Genomic DNA, 15,570 nt, shown 5'->3' with positions numbered 1-15,570 from the left:
TGGGGGGGGGGGGGCAAGGCTGCAGCACATTCAACTCCTCGCCTCCCCTCCTTACAGGTTTCTGAAGGGACACACCCTTACACAGGGACTTTGCCTTGTGAATGTAAATGTTTCTTGCAAAAGGGTATCAGCACACCTGAGCACACCCCTATTTGTACTTGTTTTAAATTGAATTGTAAGTGTTCTTTATATTGGATGTGAGTCTCTTATCAGATCTATGATTTCCCAGTGTTTTCTCCCATACTGTGGGTTGATCTTTCACTTCCTTCTTGGTGTTCTTTGAAACACAAAGTTTTTAATTTTGATGAAATCCTATTTATCTATTTTCTTATTGTTGCTCAGGCTTTTCGTGTCACAAGTAAGAAACTACTGCCTAACCCAAGATCATGAACAATAGAGTACCTGTTTTGTTTTGTTTTGTTTTGTTTTTTGAAATTATTTTGTCATTTAACAAGGTATTTGCTGTGGGGGCACCCGGCTGGCTCAGTCAGAAGAGCATAGGGTCATGAGCTCAAGCCCCGTGTTAGGCGTGGAGATGACTTAAAAATAAAATCTTAAAAAAATAGGGGCACCTGGGTGGCTCAGTCTCAGTTAAGCCCCCGACTCTTGGTTTTGGCTCAGGTCATGATTTGTGAGTTCAAGCCCCACACCGGGCTCTGCACTGACAGCTCAGAGCCTGCTTGGGATTCTCTCTCTCCCTCTCTCTGCCCCTCCTCTGCTAGTGCTCTCTCTCTCTCGCTCTCTCTCTCTCAAAATAAGTAAATAAATTTAAAAAGTTTTTAATAAATAATCTTAAAAAATTAAAAAAGTATTTGTTGTAAAGCATGGGGAACCTCAGGATGGGTTTTCCAGACAAAATACAGGACAGCCAGTTAGTGTGAATTTCAGATAAACAGCGAATGTTCTTGCACAGCCACGTCCATATGTTGCACGGGATACTTACATTTAGAAATTACTGGCTCTCCACCTGAAATCCACACTTAACTGCCATCCAGGTATTTTTATTTGCTAAATCTGGCAGCCCACCCCAGCCCAAGGCACACATCCCACCTGTTCACAGGGATCCCCACCGCCTCCCTTAACGCTTTGTTTCTTTTCCGTATTGTGGTAAGATGCACATAACATAAAGCGAGTATTTTAACCTCTACAGAGCACGCACTTATCTGTTCTGTCATCACACTGCGAGAGGCTGAGGAAACAGAGGCGGGGCCCAGCCCAACCCTCGCAGGCCCCGCCCCCGTTTCCTAGCAACGCAACCACGCCCCTAGCCCGTGGGGCGTGGCCGCCAGGGTCACGTGGCACCGCTGCAGGCTCCCGCTCGGGCCGACGCGTGCGTATGTGCGTCCGCGCGCATGCGCAGGGGGCGGCTGGCGTGCCGTGCGCGCCCCCGCCCCGCCCCGCCCCGCGACGTTTCCCTGCGCGCGCGCGCCCGGCCCCTCCCGGTTCTTATAGTGCCGCGGGCGGCGGTTGGTGGCGGGGACGGCACGGACGGGGGCGATATGGCGGTGCGGCAGCTCGTGGTCCTGGCGCTGGCGCTGCTGAGCGCCGAGGGCGGCTCGGGAGCAGGTGAGGGTCCTGCCCGGCGCGGGTGGAGGCTCAGCCGCGGCAGCGGGGGCCCGCCAGGCGGCCCTGCAGGTGGAGTCCCTAAACCCCGGCGGCCGGGGAACGCGAGGGGTCCGAGGGCTGGCCTGACCCCTAGGTGAGGGGGACCTGGGATGGGGTCTGGAGGCGGAGCCCCGCCCTTCCGCCGTCCCCGCGTCCGGCGGCGGAGGCCCGGGCCGGAGTCCAGGAGCGGCCCCCTCTCAACCGGCGGGGTCCCCGCCCGCGGCGTGCCAGTGCCACCGCGGGGTGCATTGGCGCGGCCCCGGGATCCCGCGAGCCCTGGCAAGCCTGTGCGGCCTGGAGCGGTGGCCGCCTCCACAGGCCCTCACGTGGACGCTGGAACCAAGGACTGAGGAATGCCCGCCCCTGAAGCCGGTGGGCTGTCTGGCACAGGAAGGGATTGTCATTCTTCCCAGGATTTAGGTCCCATGTCTCGCTCTGGGTAGGCACCTGCCCCCTGGTGTTTGCCCAAACCCTGAAACCTCCGGCAGGAAGCCAGCACGCTCTGCTTCCTTTGGTTTTGTCTGATTCCAGGCCACAGAGTGAGGTGGCAGCTGGTCCACCCTCCTCCTTTAACAGGAGTGGAAACTGAGGCCCAGGGCTGGAGGGGACGTGTTCCAAGGTCACCGTGAGGTCGCTTTGGCAGCCCAGTTCTGGGCAGGATGTGTTGAGAGGGTGTTTTTAACGGAGTCCCAAACAGCACTTATTTCTGGGAGGTCTGCACCGTGTAGAGAACGCTCAGGGGAAAATGGATCAAAGCGAATTTTTCAGGGGAAAGCGGGACAGCCTCTCTTTTGCCTGATAGAAATTTTCTTCCTTGATCGAGACTTCCCGTTTTGTTTTGGGTTAAAGATTTATAGTGATGGGCATGTAGGGAACAAAGTGCAGAGAAGGGTCTGGGGAGGCAGGAGTGCAGGGTCACAGTGTCTGCTGGGGGTGGGGGGCAGGAGGAGCTGCCTCTTGTGGGAGCTTTACCCACTTACTCCTGACCCACTTCAGGAGCTCAATTGGCCTCTTTCCTCTTCCTTATGATCAGAACGGCTGTTCATTGAACGCCTCTGGGCAAGGGCCTTGGCGCCTGGCGTGGCCATGGCTCACTGCCCGCCAGCGGGTCCCTGGCCGCTGGAGCCCTTCAGGAATAGCTCTCCCTGGCGGGAGGTGGCCACGGACGGCCCCGGGGACGGCGGCGGGCGGGGGGGGGGGGCGGTAAGGAAGTCTCTGCGTTTGCTCCTCCCGTCAGGGGGAAGCCCTGGGTTAGCGCCTTTTCACCTGTTTCCTGGGACCAGGCACCAGAGCTGTAGCTGGAAGCCCTGCGTCTCACGTAGGGTGTGTGTGCTGGGGAGTCTGTCTAGGTGTGTCTGTGCCGTGTCTGAATCCACCTGGGACCTTTTTACTTTGTCACCTTTCCTGGGGACCCTCACAAATACCACGCGTCCCTTTTCTGCTGGGACGTGTGAATTAGTGACCGTGTTCACCCCTCGTGGCTGGATCAGCTAGCTCCCCAGAAACTTGTTTCAGGAGCTCTGCCAGGGGGACCCCTGCTCTCCCTGGGACTGTCCAGGGCCCCGCTGTCCTGATGCACCAGGTTGGGAGGGCACACATGGGCACCAGGTTGCTAGCTGGGTCCTGCGGGCTGGTGATTTGGCCCGAGCCTCAGGTGAAGGGAGCAGGAGCGGCCTCCTGGCCAGATGGAGGGGAGGGGAGGGTGGAGAGGCCCAGAACCCACGCCTGGCATCCCAGAAATGTTCTCTTGCTCCTCCTACCTGAGTAGAGCTGCTGAGTTGGGTGGGGAGGAGGGTGGGTGCCGGGAGCCTCAGTCTCATCCCGAGCTCGTGGGCTGTTTCCCATAAGGCCTGCCTGGCCCTGTGCCCTGCCCAGCAGCCTGAGGTCAGGGAGGAGGGGTGGCTGTTTTTAGATGAAGGTGACTTTACTTGAGAACGTGGGTCACAGTCACATGGCCAAAATGGGGGGGGGGTCAAATGTTCTCCCTTGTTCCTCCTTCCTGTCCCTGTGGCCCTTAGGGTCCCTGTGAATTCCACGGGTGCCCTCCCCCCTCAATCCGCTGGGCCAGGTGGGGCGTGTCTCAGTTCCCTGCTGTGTGCTACCCTCAGGTCAGGGCAGGGGTGTCAGCCTGTGGTTCCTCGGAGGAGGGAGGCAGGGTGGGGGAAGCTGTGCCCCGGCCTTCACTGCTCCTGCTGGTGGAAGTGGCCCTCAGGCCTGTGGCCTTTGGGCGACTTCTTTCTCTCCCAGGGAGGCAGGGCGCGGCTGGGTAAGATCGGACTGACCTTTCTAGCAGCCTCTGGGTGAGGGGACAAGGGCACAGACGAGTCTAGGAGGAGAGTATTCTCTGGCTTCACTTCCTGCCCTGACTCACCCTCCCGGCTCTGCACCGGCTGTTGGGTTTTGCAATCTTGGGAAATCTTGACTCCTGAGAAATGTGGGTTGCCAGGAGGTGATCCTTCTGAAGAGACAGCACAGCCACAGAGGGCTCAGGGCAGCCACAGAGCCCCAGCTTCACCCTTCTGCCTGCTTGGGATTGTGCCTGTTTTGAGTCCTGTGAATGGGCTTTGGGCCACCCCAGGGGCAGGCATGAAGGTCCACCTTGCCCCAGAGCGGTAGCCCGCGCCCTCCGATACGGAATTGAAGCCGTGAGTGTGTGCACGCACGTGTCCCTGTGTGTGCTTTGGGTGTGTGTCTGCACACACGTGTATACGTCTGTACTCACGTGTCGTGTGTATGTGTCTGAACCCATGTGTCCACGCGTGCATACACGTGCTGTGTGTGTGTGTGCACGCCCGTGGCCACCCCCGTGTGTGTGCACGCGTGCGTGTGTGTGTGGTGCTGTGTTCGTGTGCTGCGTGTGTGTGCACACGCCAAGGGTGGGTAGTGCCTAGGGCAGCAGAGAGGAGCCTCCCTGTAGCTCCTGTCTGGCTGCTGCTGAGCTGTCTGCCCCTTCCCCTGCCCGTCTAGAGTCCTGGGACCTTGTGTCCTGCCCTCCACTGGCCTCAGGTCCTGCCTCTTCCACACAAAGAGGCCACCGCTCCCCAGACTGGAAGTGCCTGCCTGTGGCCAGTCTGTAGCAGGACAGGGGAGGGGAGGATTCAGTGATCTCTCTCCAGTAAAGCTCGCCTGCTGCCCTTTGGGTCAGGTTAAATTTTCTTAATGACCGACCCGGTCTCTGGACGGGAGAGCCTGCTTCTTGTCGCTTCTTACTTCACACTGTGGCTTTTTAAATACAGGCTCACATTCCGGTTTTTCACCCAGTTTTGTGCTGTAGGCGTCTCCCTGCAGACTGGATGGAAAAGAAGCTTATTGCCAATAGCCCCGGGATGGATCTCTGTGCCCACATCATCTGGGCGTGGTCTTCTAGAAGGGACGCCTCTGGGGCATATGTCACCGGGGAGGCGAGCTGGGGACAATGTGGAATTCCAGGATGATGGCACCAGAGCGTCCCTGTGACACCTGCTCTGAGCCCCGGGATGGGGCTCTGACGTGCACAAGGATGGGTCTGCTGCTTCACCGATGCCCAGCGTCTGGTGTGGAGGGAAGTGGGGGGGGGCCCTCCTGGTTCATTCCCATAGCTCCATGCCCCTCACCTTCGACGCTGGGTCCCCTTGAGCGCCTGACAGTCTCTCTCCCTGAACTCTGGTCCCTGGAGGGCAGCCCTCCCTGGCTCAAGCCTCCTTGCCTCAGCAGGCTTCTTACCGTCTGGTTCTAAGTGATTTTTTTTTTTTTTAATGTTTTTATTATTTATTTTTAAGACAGAGTGTGAGTGGGGGAGGGGCAGAGAGAGGAAGACACAGAATCGGAAGCAGGCTCCAGGCTCTGAGCTGTCAGCACAGAGCCCGACGTGGGGCTGGAACTCACGGACTGTGAGATCATGAGCCGAGCTGAAGTCGGACGCCTAACCGACTGAGCCACCCAGGCGCCCCTGGTTCTAAGTGATTTTCGATTCCTAAAGAGAACGTCTCAAGCCAGTGGGGAGGTTTGCCTAGTTGGAAATTGAACAGAAGGGCCAGGCCCTGGGAGTCCACCAGCAGTGCCTTGGTTGTCCCTACAGAGAGGCTTAGTGGCAAGTGGGGGTGCGCTCTTGACCTTCCTGAAGAAGGTGCCGTCCAGGACGGGGCAGCTGGAGCCAGCAGGCCCTGCCCCGGTGGGAGGTACCCACCTCGGATGGCCCTGCCTTGATGGGAGGAGGGGTGGGGGGTTCTGCAGGGGCCTCCAGGGAATGGCGGCTGGGACTGTGCTAGATTCACTTGTTTATTTATTTGTTTGTTTATTTTTGAGAGAGTATGTGAGCAGGGGAGGGGCAGAGGGAGAAGAACTTTTTTTTTTTTTTTTATGTTTATTTTGAGAGAGAGAAAATCCCAAGCAGGCTCTGCTCTGTCAGCACAGAGCCCGACATGGGGCTCGAACTCCTCTGAGCTGTGCAAGTATGACCTCAGGCAAAATCAGAAGTCAGACGCTTACCTGACTGAATCACCCAGGTACCCCCAGTAGATTTATCTTTTTTTTTCTTTCAATTTTTTTTTCTTGATGTTTACTTATCCTGAGAGTGAGAGCACGAGCAGGGGAGGGGCAGAAAGAGGGAAAGAGAGAATCCCAAGTAGGTCTGTGTTGTCAGCGCAGACTCCTGTGTGCTGTTTCATTTCCCCAACTGTGAGACCTGAGCTGAAACCAAAAGTCAGAGGCTTAACTGACTGAGCCACCCAGGCGCCCTTAGATTTATCTTTTTTTTTTTTTTAACTTTTTATTTTTTTTTTTTTTTTTAACATTTACTCATTATTGAGAGACAGACACAGGATGTGAGCAGGGCAGGGGTAGAGAGAGAGGGAGACACAGAATCTGAAGCAAGTTCCAGGCTCCAGGCTGTCAGCACAGAGCCCGACGCGGGGCTCGAACTCCTGAACCGTGAGATCATGACCTGAGTCGAAGTCAGTCGCCCAACCGATGGAGCCACCCAGGTACCCCAGATTTATCTTTTAAAAGCGGAATTTCGGAGGTGCCTGGGGGGGCTCAGTTAGGGTTAGGGTTAGGGTTAGGTTTCAGCTCAGGTCATGATCTCGCGGTGTATGAGTTCAAGCCCCGCATCAGGCTCCGTGCTGACAGTGTGGAGCCTGCTTGGGATATTCTCTCTCTCTCTCTCTCTCTCTCTCTCTCTCTCTCTCTCTCTCTGCCCCTCCCCCACTCACTCTGTCTCTCTCTCAAAAATAAATAAATAAAACTTAAAAAAAATTAGAAAATAAAAAAAAGAGTCCAACTTCAGCTCAGGTCATGGTCTCACAGCTCATGAGTTCGAGCCCCGCGTCGGGCTCTGCGCTGACAGCTCGAAGCCTGGATCCTGCTTCTCATTCTGTGTCTCCCTCTCTCTCTGCCCCTCCCCCACTCACAGTCTGTCTGTCTTTCTCAAAAATAAATAAACATTAAAAAAAACTTTTTTACTACAAAAGGACTTTCAGGTCTGTGCTGGGCTGGACCCAGCAGTCCATGTCTTGGCCAGGTTCTGGGGCCCAGGGTGGTTATTGGCTTTTGTTTCCAACACCTGAGGCCCAGCTGGTTAGAATGTTTCCCGACAGAACCTTCATCAAGCCCTCTTCTCTGCAGCAGTAGCTCTGCAGACCCCAGGCTCCTTTAACTCCACAGAAGGTGTCCTTCCAGAAGGAGCCAGGTGTGATTCAGGACTCCTCTCCTCTGGGCCGGCTCAGGACAGTGTGGATGGCCTGGGGTGTCTGGGCCATTGCACGCTTGCCACAGGGAAAGGTGGGCAGGTGGTTCAGGGTCCTGGGTTTGGGTCCTTTCTTTCCCTTACCTTTTGCCAATGTTCTCTCCTGTGGCCACCTAGGGAGTGGGATCTGGACATCTGTAGACGATGCTGGCTCCAAAACACGCCTTACCTGTGCCTTGAACCACAGCACCACTGAGATCGTCGGCCACCGCTGGGTGAAGGCGGGCAAGGTGCTGAAGGAAGACGCGCTGCCCGACCTGAAGACAGAGTATGAGTGAGTGGGGCCTGCCTCAGGGCCCGCAAACACACCGGGCCCCATCTCAGCCTGCAGGCGTCACCCCCAGGCCCCTTCCTGCCCCTGCTCCCACACCGTGCTGCTGCTCACGGCCTCTCTGGTCAATCAGAACTGGGGTTGTAGTCGGCGGGCCTGCTTTGGACAGACGTTAGACACAAGCTCTGCTCAGATCCCTCAGTGTGAGAAGCCCAGGCTTCTGGGGTCTGAGATGGCCAAGGCCTGGCATCCAGCGAGGGTCCCCTGGCTGCTGAATGTAAGGCTGGACTCCAAGACCCTTCCCTTCTTTCTCCGGGGTGCCGGCTGAGGAGGGCAGGCAGACCTGGGGTCTCCCAGCCCGGAATCCCCAAGCACCTGGCTCCCTGAGGTCTTGGGGCCTCTGTGCCACCCTGCTCTGAAGCCTGGTCTTAGTCGATGCCTGAGCCAGCTCCAGAACCAGAGTCTGGTTTCAGGGGTGACTGGGCACAGGGGCTCATCGATGCAGGCGCCGGGTCAGTCAGTTGGGGGGACCGGTTCCATCTGCCACCCATGCCTCCTCGTCTCTCTCTGATGGGAAGTGGGCAGCCTGTGCCCTCGTGCCCTGCAGGGACTCCCGAGTGTGGCCTGGCTCTGGCCCCCGGTGGGAGTCCCCTGCTGCTCGCAGAGGTTTGAACTTCACCGAGGACAGGATGGCGTCCGTCCCCACCACGAGCCCCGCTCATTGCTGCGCGTCTGTTTGCAGGGTGGACCTGGATGACCGCTCCGGTGAGTACTGGTGCGTCTTCCTCCCAGAGCAAGCAGGCAAGACCAGCATCGAGGTGAAGGGTGAGCTCTGGGGGCCCTCGGGGGCATCTGGGGCGGGGGTGGGGGCCAGAAGGACCCCCAGAGAGGTACAGCTCCTCCTCCAGGGTCATGGGCTCAGGCTCCTGCCTTGCTCGGTTACCCCTGTAGGGCTCCCCAACATCAAGGCCGTGAAGAAGTCCGAGCACGCCACCGAGAGGGAGTCGGTCGTGCTAGGCTGCAAGTCTGACTCCTTCCCCCCGGTCAGCGACTGGGTGTGGTACAAGATGGAAAGCTCTGGTGACCAGGTGAGGCCCACGCCTGCCGGGGGAAGAGCTGGCCTCCGCCTCGGCCCCGGCCCCGGCCCCTACAAAGTCCGCCCACCCCCAGGTCATCAGCAACAGCTCCCAGAACAAATTCTTCGTGGTGTCCTCGGAGACGAAGACGGAGCTGCACATCTTGAGCCTGGACCTGGAGACGGACCCCGGCAGGTACGCCTGTAACGGCACCAACTCGGAGGGCACCAGCCAGGCTGTTGTCACGCTGCGCGTGCGAAACCGCTTTGCCGCCCTCTGGCCGTTCCTGGGCATCGTGGCCGAGGTGCTGGTGCTGGTCACTGTGATCTTCATCTATGAGAAGCGACGGAAGCCGGACGAGGTCCTGGACGGTGAGCCCACAGGCCCTTTGCTCGCTGTGCAGGGGGGGTGGGGGGTGGGGGCAGGCCACTGTCCGGGAGTGCGGGACAGAGGAGGGCGCTGTGGGGTCAAACGGGTCCCCGGCTGGAGGTCTGCTCGCCTGTTGCCTGGTCTGCCCCGCTGTCCTCCCTCACTCGGCTGCAGGTGGGTGACCTCCGAGGGGAGTGGCTGTCCTCTTGGCTGCTCTGCCCCCGCCCATGGCGGCTGCTGAGGGCCCAAGGGTTGTAGGCACCAAGCATGCTCTTGACTTTGCACGTGACAGAGCTCAGGAAACCTGAACTTGGCCCCTGCCTGGCTCCTGCGGGCCGAGTTCGTGGGGAGCGGGCAGGGCTCCCAGGCACCCCTCGGGCCATGACCCCAGACAGCTCATTTTGAGGATGCGTGTGCCGGCAGCCGGGCCGGTTGCCTGCACTTACCAGTCAGGGAAACTGAGGGCAGGGCCCAGCAGGACCGGTGCCAGCCCACGAGGGGCTTTGTCCTGGGACACTTCCTGATGGCCTGTCCTCTCTCTACATGTGGCCGCGCGTCTGCACAGATGAGGACACCGGCTCCGCTCCTCTGTAAGTCGTGGCCTTGCTGGGCTAGCAGGCAGGCAGCGTTCCCCGGGCAGAGCCTGGAGGGGCTGCTGGCCTGGATAGCCTGCACCCTGCACGTGGTGGGTGGGAGCAGGGACACCGTCGTGTCTTCCCGAGCGTCCGTCAGCCTTCCGTCCCTCCCCAGGAAGAGCAGCGGGCACATCAACGACAAAGGCAAGAACGTTCGCCAGAGGAACGCCAACTGAGGTGAGGAGGGGCGGGGGGGGGGGAGGGGAGGGCGGACTACCCCTCCCCACCCGCCCCACCTCACCCCCCCAGCTTCGGGCCGCTGTCTGAGCGTCTGTCCTGCCCCCACACAGGCCTCCAGCCTCTGTCCGGAGCAGCTCAGTGTCTGCTGTTCGCAGAGTCCACGTTCTTTCCTCTTAAAGGAGACCCGCCCCACGAAAGCAGACCACAGTGTGGGTCAGCTCACGTTTCTTTCCTTTTTAAAACTAAACTAGGGTTTTCTACATGTAGAATTCTATTCTTTAGGAGTTTTGGTTTTCCTTTGTAAATATTTTGTGAGCGCCTTGAGGAAGCCCTGAGATTACTGGTGCCCTCTGCCCATCCCCTCGCTGCCCACTTGTCCCCTCGCTGTCCTCCCCCCCCCCGACACACGCAGACACCTGTCCCTCCCGTCCCCCCAGCCCATCCCCTCGGCATCCCACCCCATCTTGGGGGTCATGAAGGGCAGACTGGCCTTCTTGTGGGGCTCTACCTCCTGAGGCTGCTGGGCCTCGTTGGGGCCCTTTGCAGAAAGTCACGGGTTGTGCGGTGGGAGCATATCGTGCCTGCCTGTCTGTCTGAGGTCTGTGCTGCCGGGTCGCCTCCAGTCTGTGTTGTGTGTGGGGACAGCTCGAGGCAGGCGGGGCCCCCGACATCCCCGCCTGGCTGTGGAGGAGTGGTGTGGTGGCCATCCCGCCAGAGCTGCGTCCTGACCTGCCCGCCACCTGCCTGCTCACCAATAAAGGCTGACCCGTGTCCGTCTTTCCAGGCTCCTGTGTGCGCCGGCCCAGGGTCTCAGCAGGAGAACCAGGGCGGGGGGGGGGGGGGGGCGGAGGGGCCGGGCCTGTGGCAGGTCTGGGAATGGGGGGGGGCTCACCAGCTGGTTCCCTCCACACAGCAGCCCTTCCCTCTGAGTTTGTTTCTTGCCGTCAAAGAGGACCGGACAGGGGCACCTGGGAATCCTTCCCACGGGCCCCCCAGGACAGAACAGACAACCCCCACCCACAGCTGCCTGGCACCCACCTGCCCTGGGCAGGAAGCTCCCTGTGGTTTGAGTGGGAGGTGAGGGGGTGGGGGGTGGGGCAGGCCCTCCTGATGGATCCCGGCAGGTGTCCGTAGTGGAGCCAGCCCCTTGGGACTTTGTCCAGCTGAAGGGGGGCCACTGAGGCCTAGAAAGCCCCAAAGGGCAGTGCTGTGGTAGGGAGGTGGCCCTTCTGAGCCGGCCCCCAGGAGAAAGGGAGTCCCTGTTTGCACAGCCCAGCCTGACAACTGCAACAAACATGGGTGGGGCTGAGGGTCTGGGGAACACTCCATGGGAGCAGATCACAGGAGGTAGGGCCTCATGAGCTTCGTCCTCGCCAAACCTGGGGGCTCTGGCCCGTGCCATGTAGGCCTCCTGCTTGGTACAGAGGAGGAGTGACCCCGCAGCCACTCCTAGGGAGTGTGGTCATCTCATACCTCCCCTCTGGGGTCAGGAGGAACCGGAGGCCAAGGAGCCCTGAGCCAGCTATTCCCAAGTGTCCGTAGCAGCCAGAAATTGGGGCTTGCATGTGAAATTCTTAATTTTCAATGTGGGCAAAAACTCCAGCGTAATGACGCCCGCGAGGTCAAGCCTGGCCCGCGAACTGCCAGTTTGAGACTCCAGGCTCTGAAATGGAGCTGACCGGGGTGCCCCCACCCCCGCTGAGCTCTGGCGGCCACACTGTCAGCTGCAAGTATTCCCTGGGCTTCTGTGGGCAGAACGGGTGTCCGTGATACAGCCCCCTCCCACCCCCAGGTCACCGGGAAGAGCTGAACCCAGCCGCTGGGCTGGGGGAGCTGCGGACCCGGCCTTCCCCCTGGCCGTCACCAGAGGGCGCTACGCACTTGCCGTGGAGCAGGCTCTAGGGGCCAGCGGAGCCCCTCCTCTACAGAGGGCTCTTGGGGCTGCACCAGCCTGGCCCTGGACACAGCTGGCCCAACCTCCCTGCACCCTGGGGTTCCTTGGGGGCACCCACCACTCACACTTTGTGGAGATCACGAAGCAACACTGGCTGGGCACCCGTGTCGTGGCTGGGCTGTGGCGGGGGAGGAGGTGATGACGAGCTGGCCCCTCGCTGGGGAAGCTGCCGGGGCTCAGGTGCAGCCTCCCTCGTCGCCCGAAGTCAGAAGGCACACGTGCGCACTGGGTTGCTGGGGCTCTGTGTCCCCTGGGAGGCCAGGGCCCTGTCCATCTGCTTCCTGCTGCGCTCTGCACTGGGTCCAGACGGGACGTACGGGAGCTTCTGGCCGGCAGAGCCTGGGGCAGAAGCGGGCCTTCCTGGAGCGTGGGGGGTGCTGTGGCGAGGCGAGCGAGGCTCGGCCTCCTTAGCAGCCCTCTCTGGTCCTCCTAGCCCAAAAGACCCTCCCCTCACAGATGCCCCTCACTTGGACGCGTAATTAGCCAAATTGGGACCACTCACAAGCAGCTTTGTAAGCTTTCTTTGTAAGTACTTAAGTATCCATCCCTCCATCTGTAAGCGTTTAATGAGCACGGCAGTGTGCGCTCTGTGCCGCTGGGGGGCGTTCTTGTTAACAGCCTGCTGGAGCCTGCCTCAGTTTCCCCAGAGTGGGGTGAAGAAGTGACAGCAGCCAAGTCTCAAGAGTCCATGGGTTCATATTTGGCAAGTGCTAGGAGGCTCAGGAACCGGTGTCTCGGGGTCCCAATCTGGGAGGGCAGAAGGGCAGAGGGCTGGGGTGTCCATTAGACGAAACGGCACGTTGCCGGTGCTCTTTGGAAGTACCCCACGGGCATCCCTGGGCCCACAGAGGAGGCTATGCATCCTCTCCTTGGGACACCCCACCCAGAGCACCGCAAGGTGCGGGCACCCCAAGGTCTCACACCGGTTGGCAGCAAGGGAGGGATTGGGGGTCTTGCCCAGCAGCAGAAGACAGAGCTGGAACGAAGTAGGACAGAGGTGCTGGGGGTCATCAGGTTTGGCTGTCCCGCCCCATCCACCGGGGAGAGTGATCTCTGTGAGAAAAGGAAAACCCTGCTGAATCCTAGGTTAGCAGAACTGAGGACATCCTCACTGCAGACACCATGAAGCTGAGGTCACTTGCCACTCTGGGCGGGACCCCCAGAGCACAATGGTGTTTGCGTGTGTGGCTCTAAGACCTGGGGCACATCACCCTCTCTTTCCTAAGCCAACCGTCCTGCCACCCATGTCTGATCAGACATCTCAGTATTCTTTGAGTCCGGCAGCCCCTGAGGCTTAAACTCCGGGACAGTCACTGGTCTGGGGCCTGCCAAAGCCCTGGCCTCGTTTTGTCTTCTTGTTCTTAAATTATTTTTCACTCAGAGGGAGGGTGCCCAGACTGTCTGGGCTTCAGGGCCTCCAGCCTGGACTTGCCCCAGCTAGAGAGGGAGCAGGCTTCTGAGTGGAGGTCCGAAGGTGCCCCCAGAGCCCGTGCCAGAGGTAGCACCGAAGGAGGGACGGTGCCAGGGGCTCAGCGCAGCAGAGGCACTGTCTGTAGAGTCCAGGAATGGTGAGGAAGGATGGGGGGCTAACTGGATGGTGCGGAGGGATTGGGGTTTCCTTCCAAAGGCACTGGGGAGTCCAGAGCAGATTTAGGCAACAGACCTGCCTCACCCACTGCTGTCTCAGCGTCCTCATCATCTTCACCCACCCCCTGGGTCCTTGATATCCTTTCTTCTCCCACAAGCCAGGCACCATCCTGCCTCAGGGCTTTTTTGCACAGGCCTTGCCACCTTTCAGACACTCTTCCCGCAGATGTCCACATGATACCAGCCCTCTCTTCCTTCTGGTTTTCCCTCAGGGAAGCCTCTGGACATCGCCGCCCGCCCCCCCCCCCCCACCCCCGGCACCTTTTTCCTCCCTTTCCTGGCCTGAGTTGCGTGGCACTGGCCACCTTCTAATTATCTATGAAACGTAATGTTTACTGTGTTGACTGTCCCCTCTGCTTAACTGTTGGCCTGTGAGAATCAGTTCTGAATTCCAGCCCCTGATCAAGTGCTTAATGAAGATTTGTTGAATCAATGAATTGAATGAATGCAAAGAACACTCTGTCCTGGGCAGGTGGTGACAGGGTTGGGAGACGCACGCTGGTAGCCATCTGGCCCAGGGTGGAGTCTGTGGGAGGAAGGGGAGTTGTTGGGACCTGTGGACAGGGCCCCCAAGGCTCAGGAGGGGCCGGGACACTCCCCCCCCCCCCCCGAGGCGACTCCCAGGTCCAGGCCTGCCTCTCCCACCCCCAGGCCTGGTGGGTCCTCAGGCTGGGCCACAGTCCGCCTCCCTCCCGCTCTCAGCCACAAGCCCTGGGGCTCTGGCGGCCTGCCCAGACTGACATGCTCCCAGGGTGAGCATAAAAGATCCCCCTTCAACTGGAGCACACATCTGCCCGGGGCGGGCCGCAGCCTGGCACTGCCAACCCTACTGCCCATCTTCTCGCCACCACCTCAGGACAGAAAGCAGCCCTGCCCGCCCACCCGCCTGGCCGTAGGTCTGGCCACAGGCAAGGTGGCAGTGACCCCAGGGAGGCCAGGCCTGCCTCATGGAAGCACCGGGGTCCCCGGGGCTCGAGGCAGCCTGGTGGGGGCTCAAGATGGCCCGGCTCAGTCCCTCTCTCAAATCACCAGTGAGCACCCACCGTGTTCAGGGACAGTTACATCTCTGCTCTCATGGACCCAACATCCCAGCAGGTGGATGTGCCCACGGAACAGTGCTATGAAGGCTGGAGGCTCCCGGAGGCCAGGACGTGCCTTCTCCTCTCTGTCTCCCTCCATCACCTGCCTCTCAGGACGCCTCTCCCCCACTCTGGTTGAGCCCAGCTAGGGACGAGGGCCTAGGGGCTAGGGACCAGGGGCTAGGGCCTGTGCTCCCATGTCACTTAACACCAAGTAAGTCCCCAACCAGGCTCCTGGTCCCAGCACAGAGCCTCAGGTGTCGCCCCAGAGGTGGGGGCTGGGCCCAAGAGGCAGAGAAATGGGGCAGTCGGGTGGGACTCCCATGTGGGCATCAGTGGGAAGTGGGCAGGGACTCTGAGTTCCCCTCTATGATCCTGGGACCCACCAGCCTTACAGGAGATCCCAGCCCTCCATTGGATTTTAGGGGGTAGGTGCCATCACCAATGGGTGGCTCTTCCTGTTGGCCACAGTTTTCTTCACACGCAGGAGGCGAGAAAGACCTGGAGACTGGCCGCATGGACCCCATTTTGCCCTTCCGCACACAACACACTCCCACGGGTCTTTCCAGGGCCCTCGAATTACAAAGCCAAGGCCCTTCTGGCCTTTAAAAACATCCTTCTTATTACGGAAATTCTCACTTACAGAAAGGAAGGAGGCTGGCACGGGGGCGGTCTCGCTTCCCTGCGCCTGGCTGTGGCCTCCAGGCGGGTGAACCCTGCGCGCGGGGAAGATCCCTTGCGAAGGTGGAACGCGGCGGAGGCTCTGGTCCCCGGGGCTGGGCTCAGTGACCTTGGACGTGTCCTTCCGCCTCGCGGGCCTCAGTTTCCCTTTCTGGAACGAGGCCTGAGCAGGTCTCCAAGGCCTCAGGCCGCGTGCCCTTGGGCGGTCACCGACCCCGCGGCCTCAGTTTCCCTGGCGCGGGGGTCTGGGCGCGGCGCGCCGGGAGGGGGCGCGGGCAGAGGCGGGGCCCCCAACCCGCCCCTGCCCCTGCCCCTCCCCGGGGCCCCGCCCCCGCGGCCCCGCCCCAGCCC

The 15,570-nt window shown here is 60.0% G+C and overlaps 1 protein-coding gene and 1 long non-coding RNA gene across 6 annotated transcripts; one reads left to right on the top strand and one right to left on the bottom strand.

The window, feature by feature from the left end:
- Positions 1-1,437: 1,437 nt before the first annotated feature.
- On the top strand, positions 1,438-10,635 carry BSG (basigin (Ok blood group)). Of its 3 annotated transcripts, none has more exons than XM_040462581.1 (8): positions 1,438-1,566; positions 7,445-7,601; positions 8,341-8,423; positions 8,550-8,686; positions 8,769-9,045; positions 9,609-9,633; positions 9,794-9,855; positions 9,969-10,635. In XM_040462581.1, the coding sequence occupies exons 1-7, from the start codon at positions 1,500-1,502 to the stop codon at positions 9,852-9,854; spliced, it is 807 nt and encodes a 268-aa protein (XP_040318515.1). In that variant the 5' UTR covers positions 1,438-1,499; the 3' UTR covers position 9,855; positions 9,969-10,635. The 3 variants fall into 3 exon arrangements, with proteins under 3 accessions (XP_040318515.1, XP_040318514.1, XP_040318516.1); XM_040462580.1 differs by having other exon boundaries at positions 1,446-1,635; XM_040462582.1 differs by lacking the exon at positions 1,438-1,566 and adding an exon at positions 1,944-1,977.
- Positions 10,636-10,872: 237 nt separating this feature from the next.
- Positions 10,873-15,515, bottom strand: LOC121021896 (uncharacterized). 3 transcript variants are annotated; one of them, XR_005786734.1, is made up of 4 exons: positions 15,182-15,514; positions 12,315-12,865; positions 11,878-12,189; positions 10,873-11,603 (listed from the first exon to the last, which is right to left on the bottom strand). It is a non-coding gene; the product is annotated as an uncharacterized LOC121021896 (long non-coding RNA). The 3 variants fall into 3 exon arrangements; XR_005786735.1 differs by having other exon boundaries at positions 11,878-12,151; XR_005786733.1 differs by having other exon boundaries at positions 11,878-12,865; positions 15,182-15,515.
- Positions 15,516-15,570: the final 55 nt, after the last annotated feature.

This window comes from Herpailurus yagouaroundi, unplaced genomic scaffold, assembly GCF_014898765.1.
Source record: "Herpailurus yagouaroundi ecotype Mexico unplaced genomic scaffold, PumYag 348, whole genome shotgun sequence".
Classification (NCBI taxonomy): Eukaryota; Metazoa; Chordata; class Mammalia; order Carnivora; family Felidae; genus Herpailurus; species Herpailurus yagouaroundi.
This window is presented reverse-complemented; position numbering and strand designations above follow the sequence as displayed.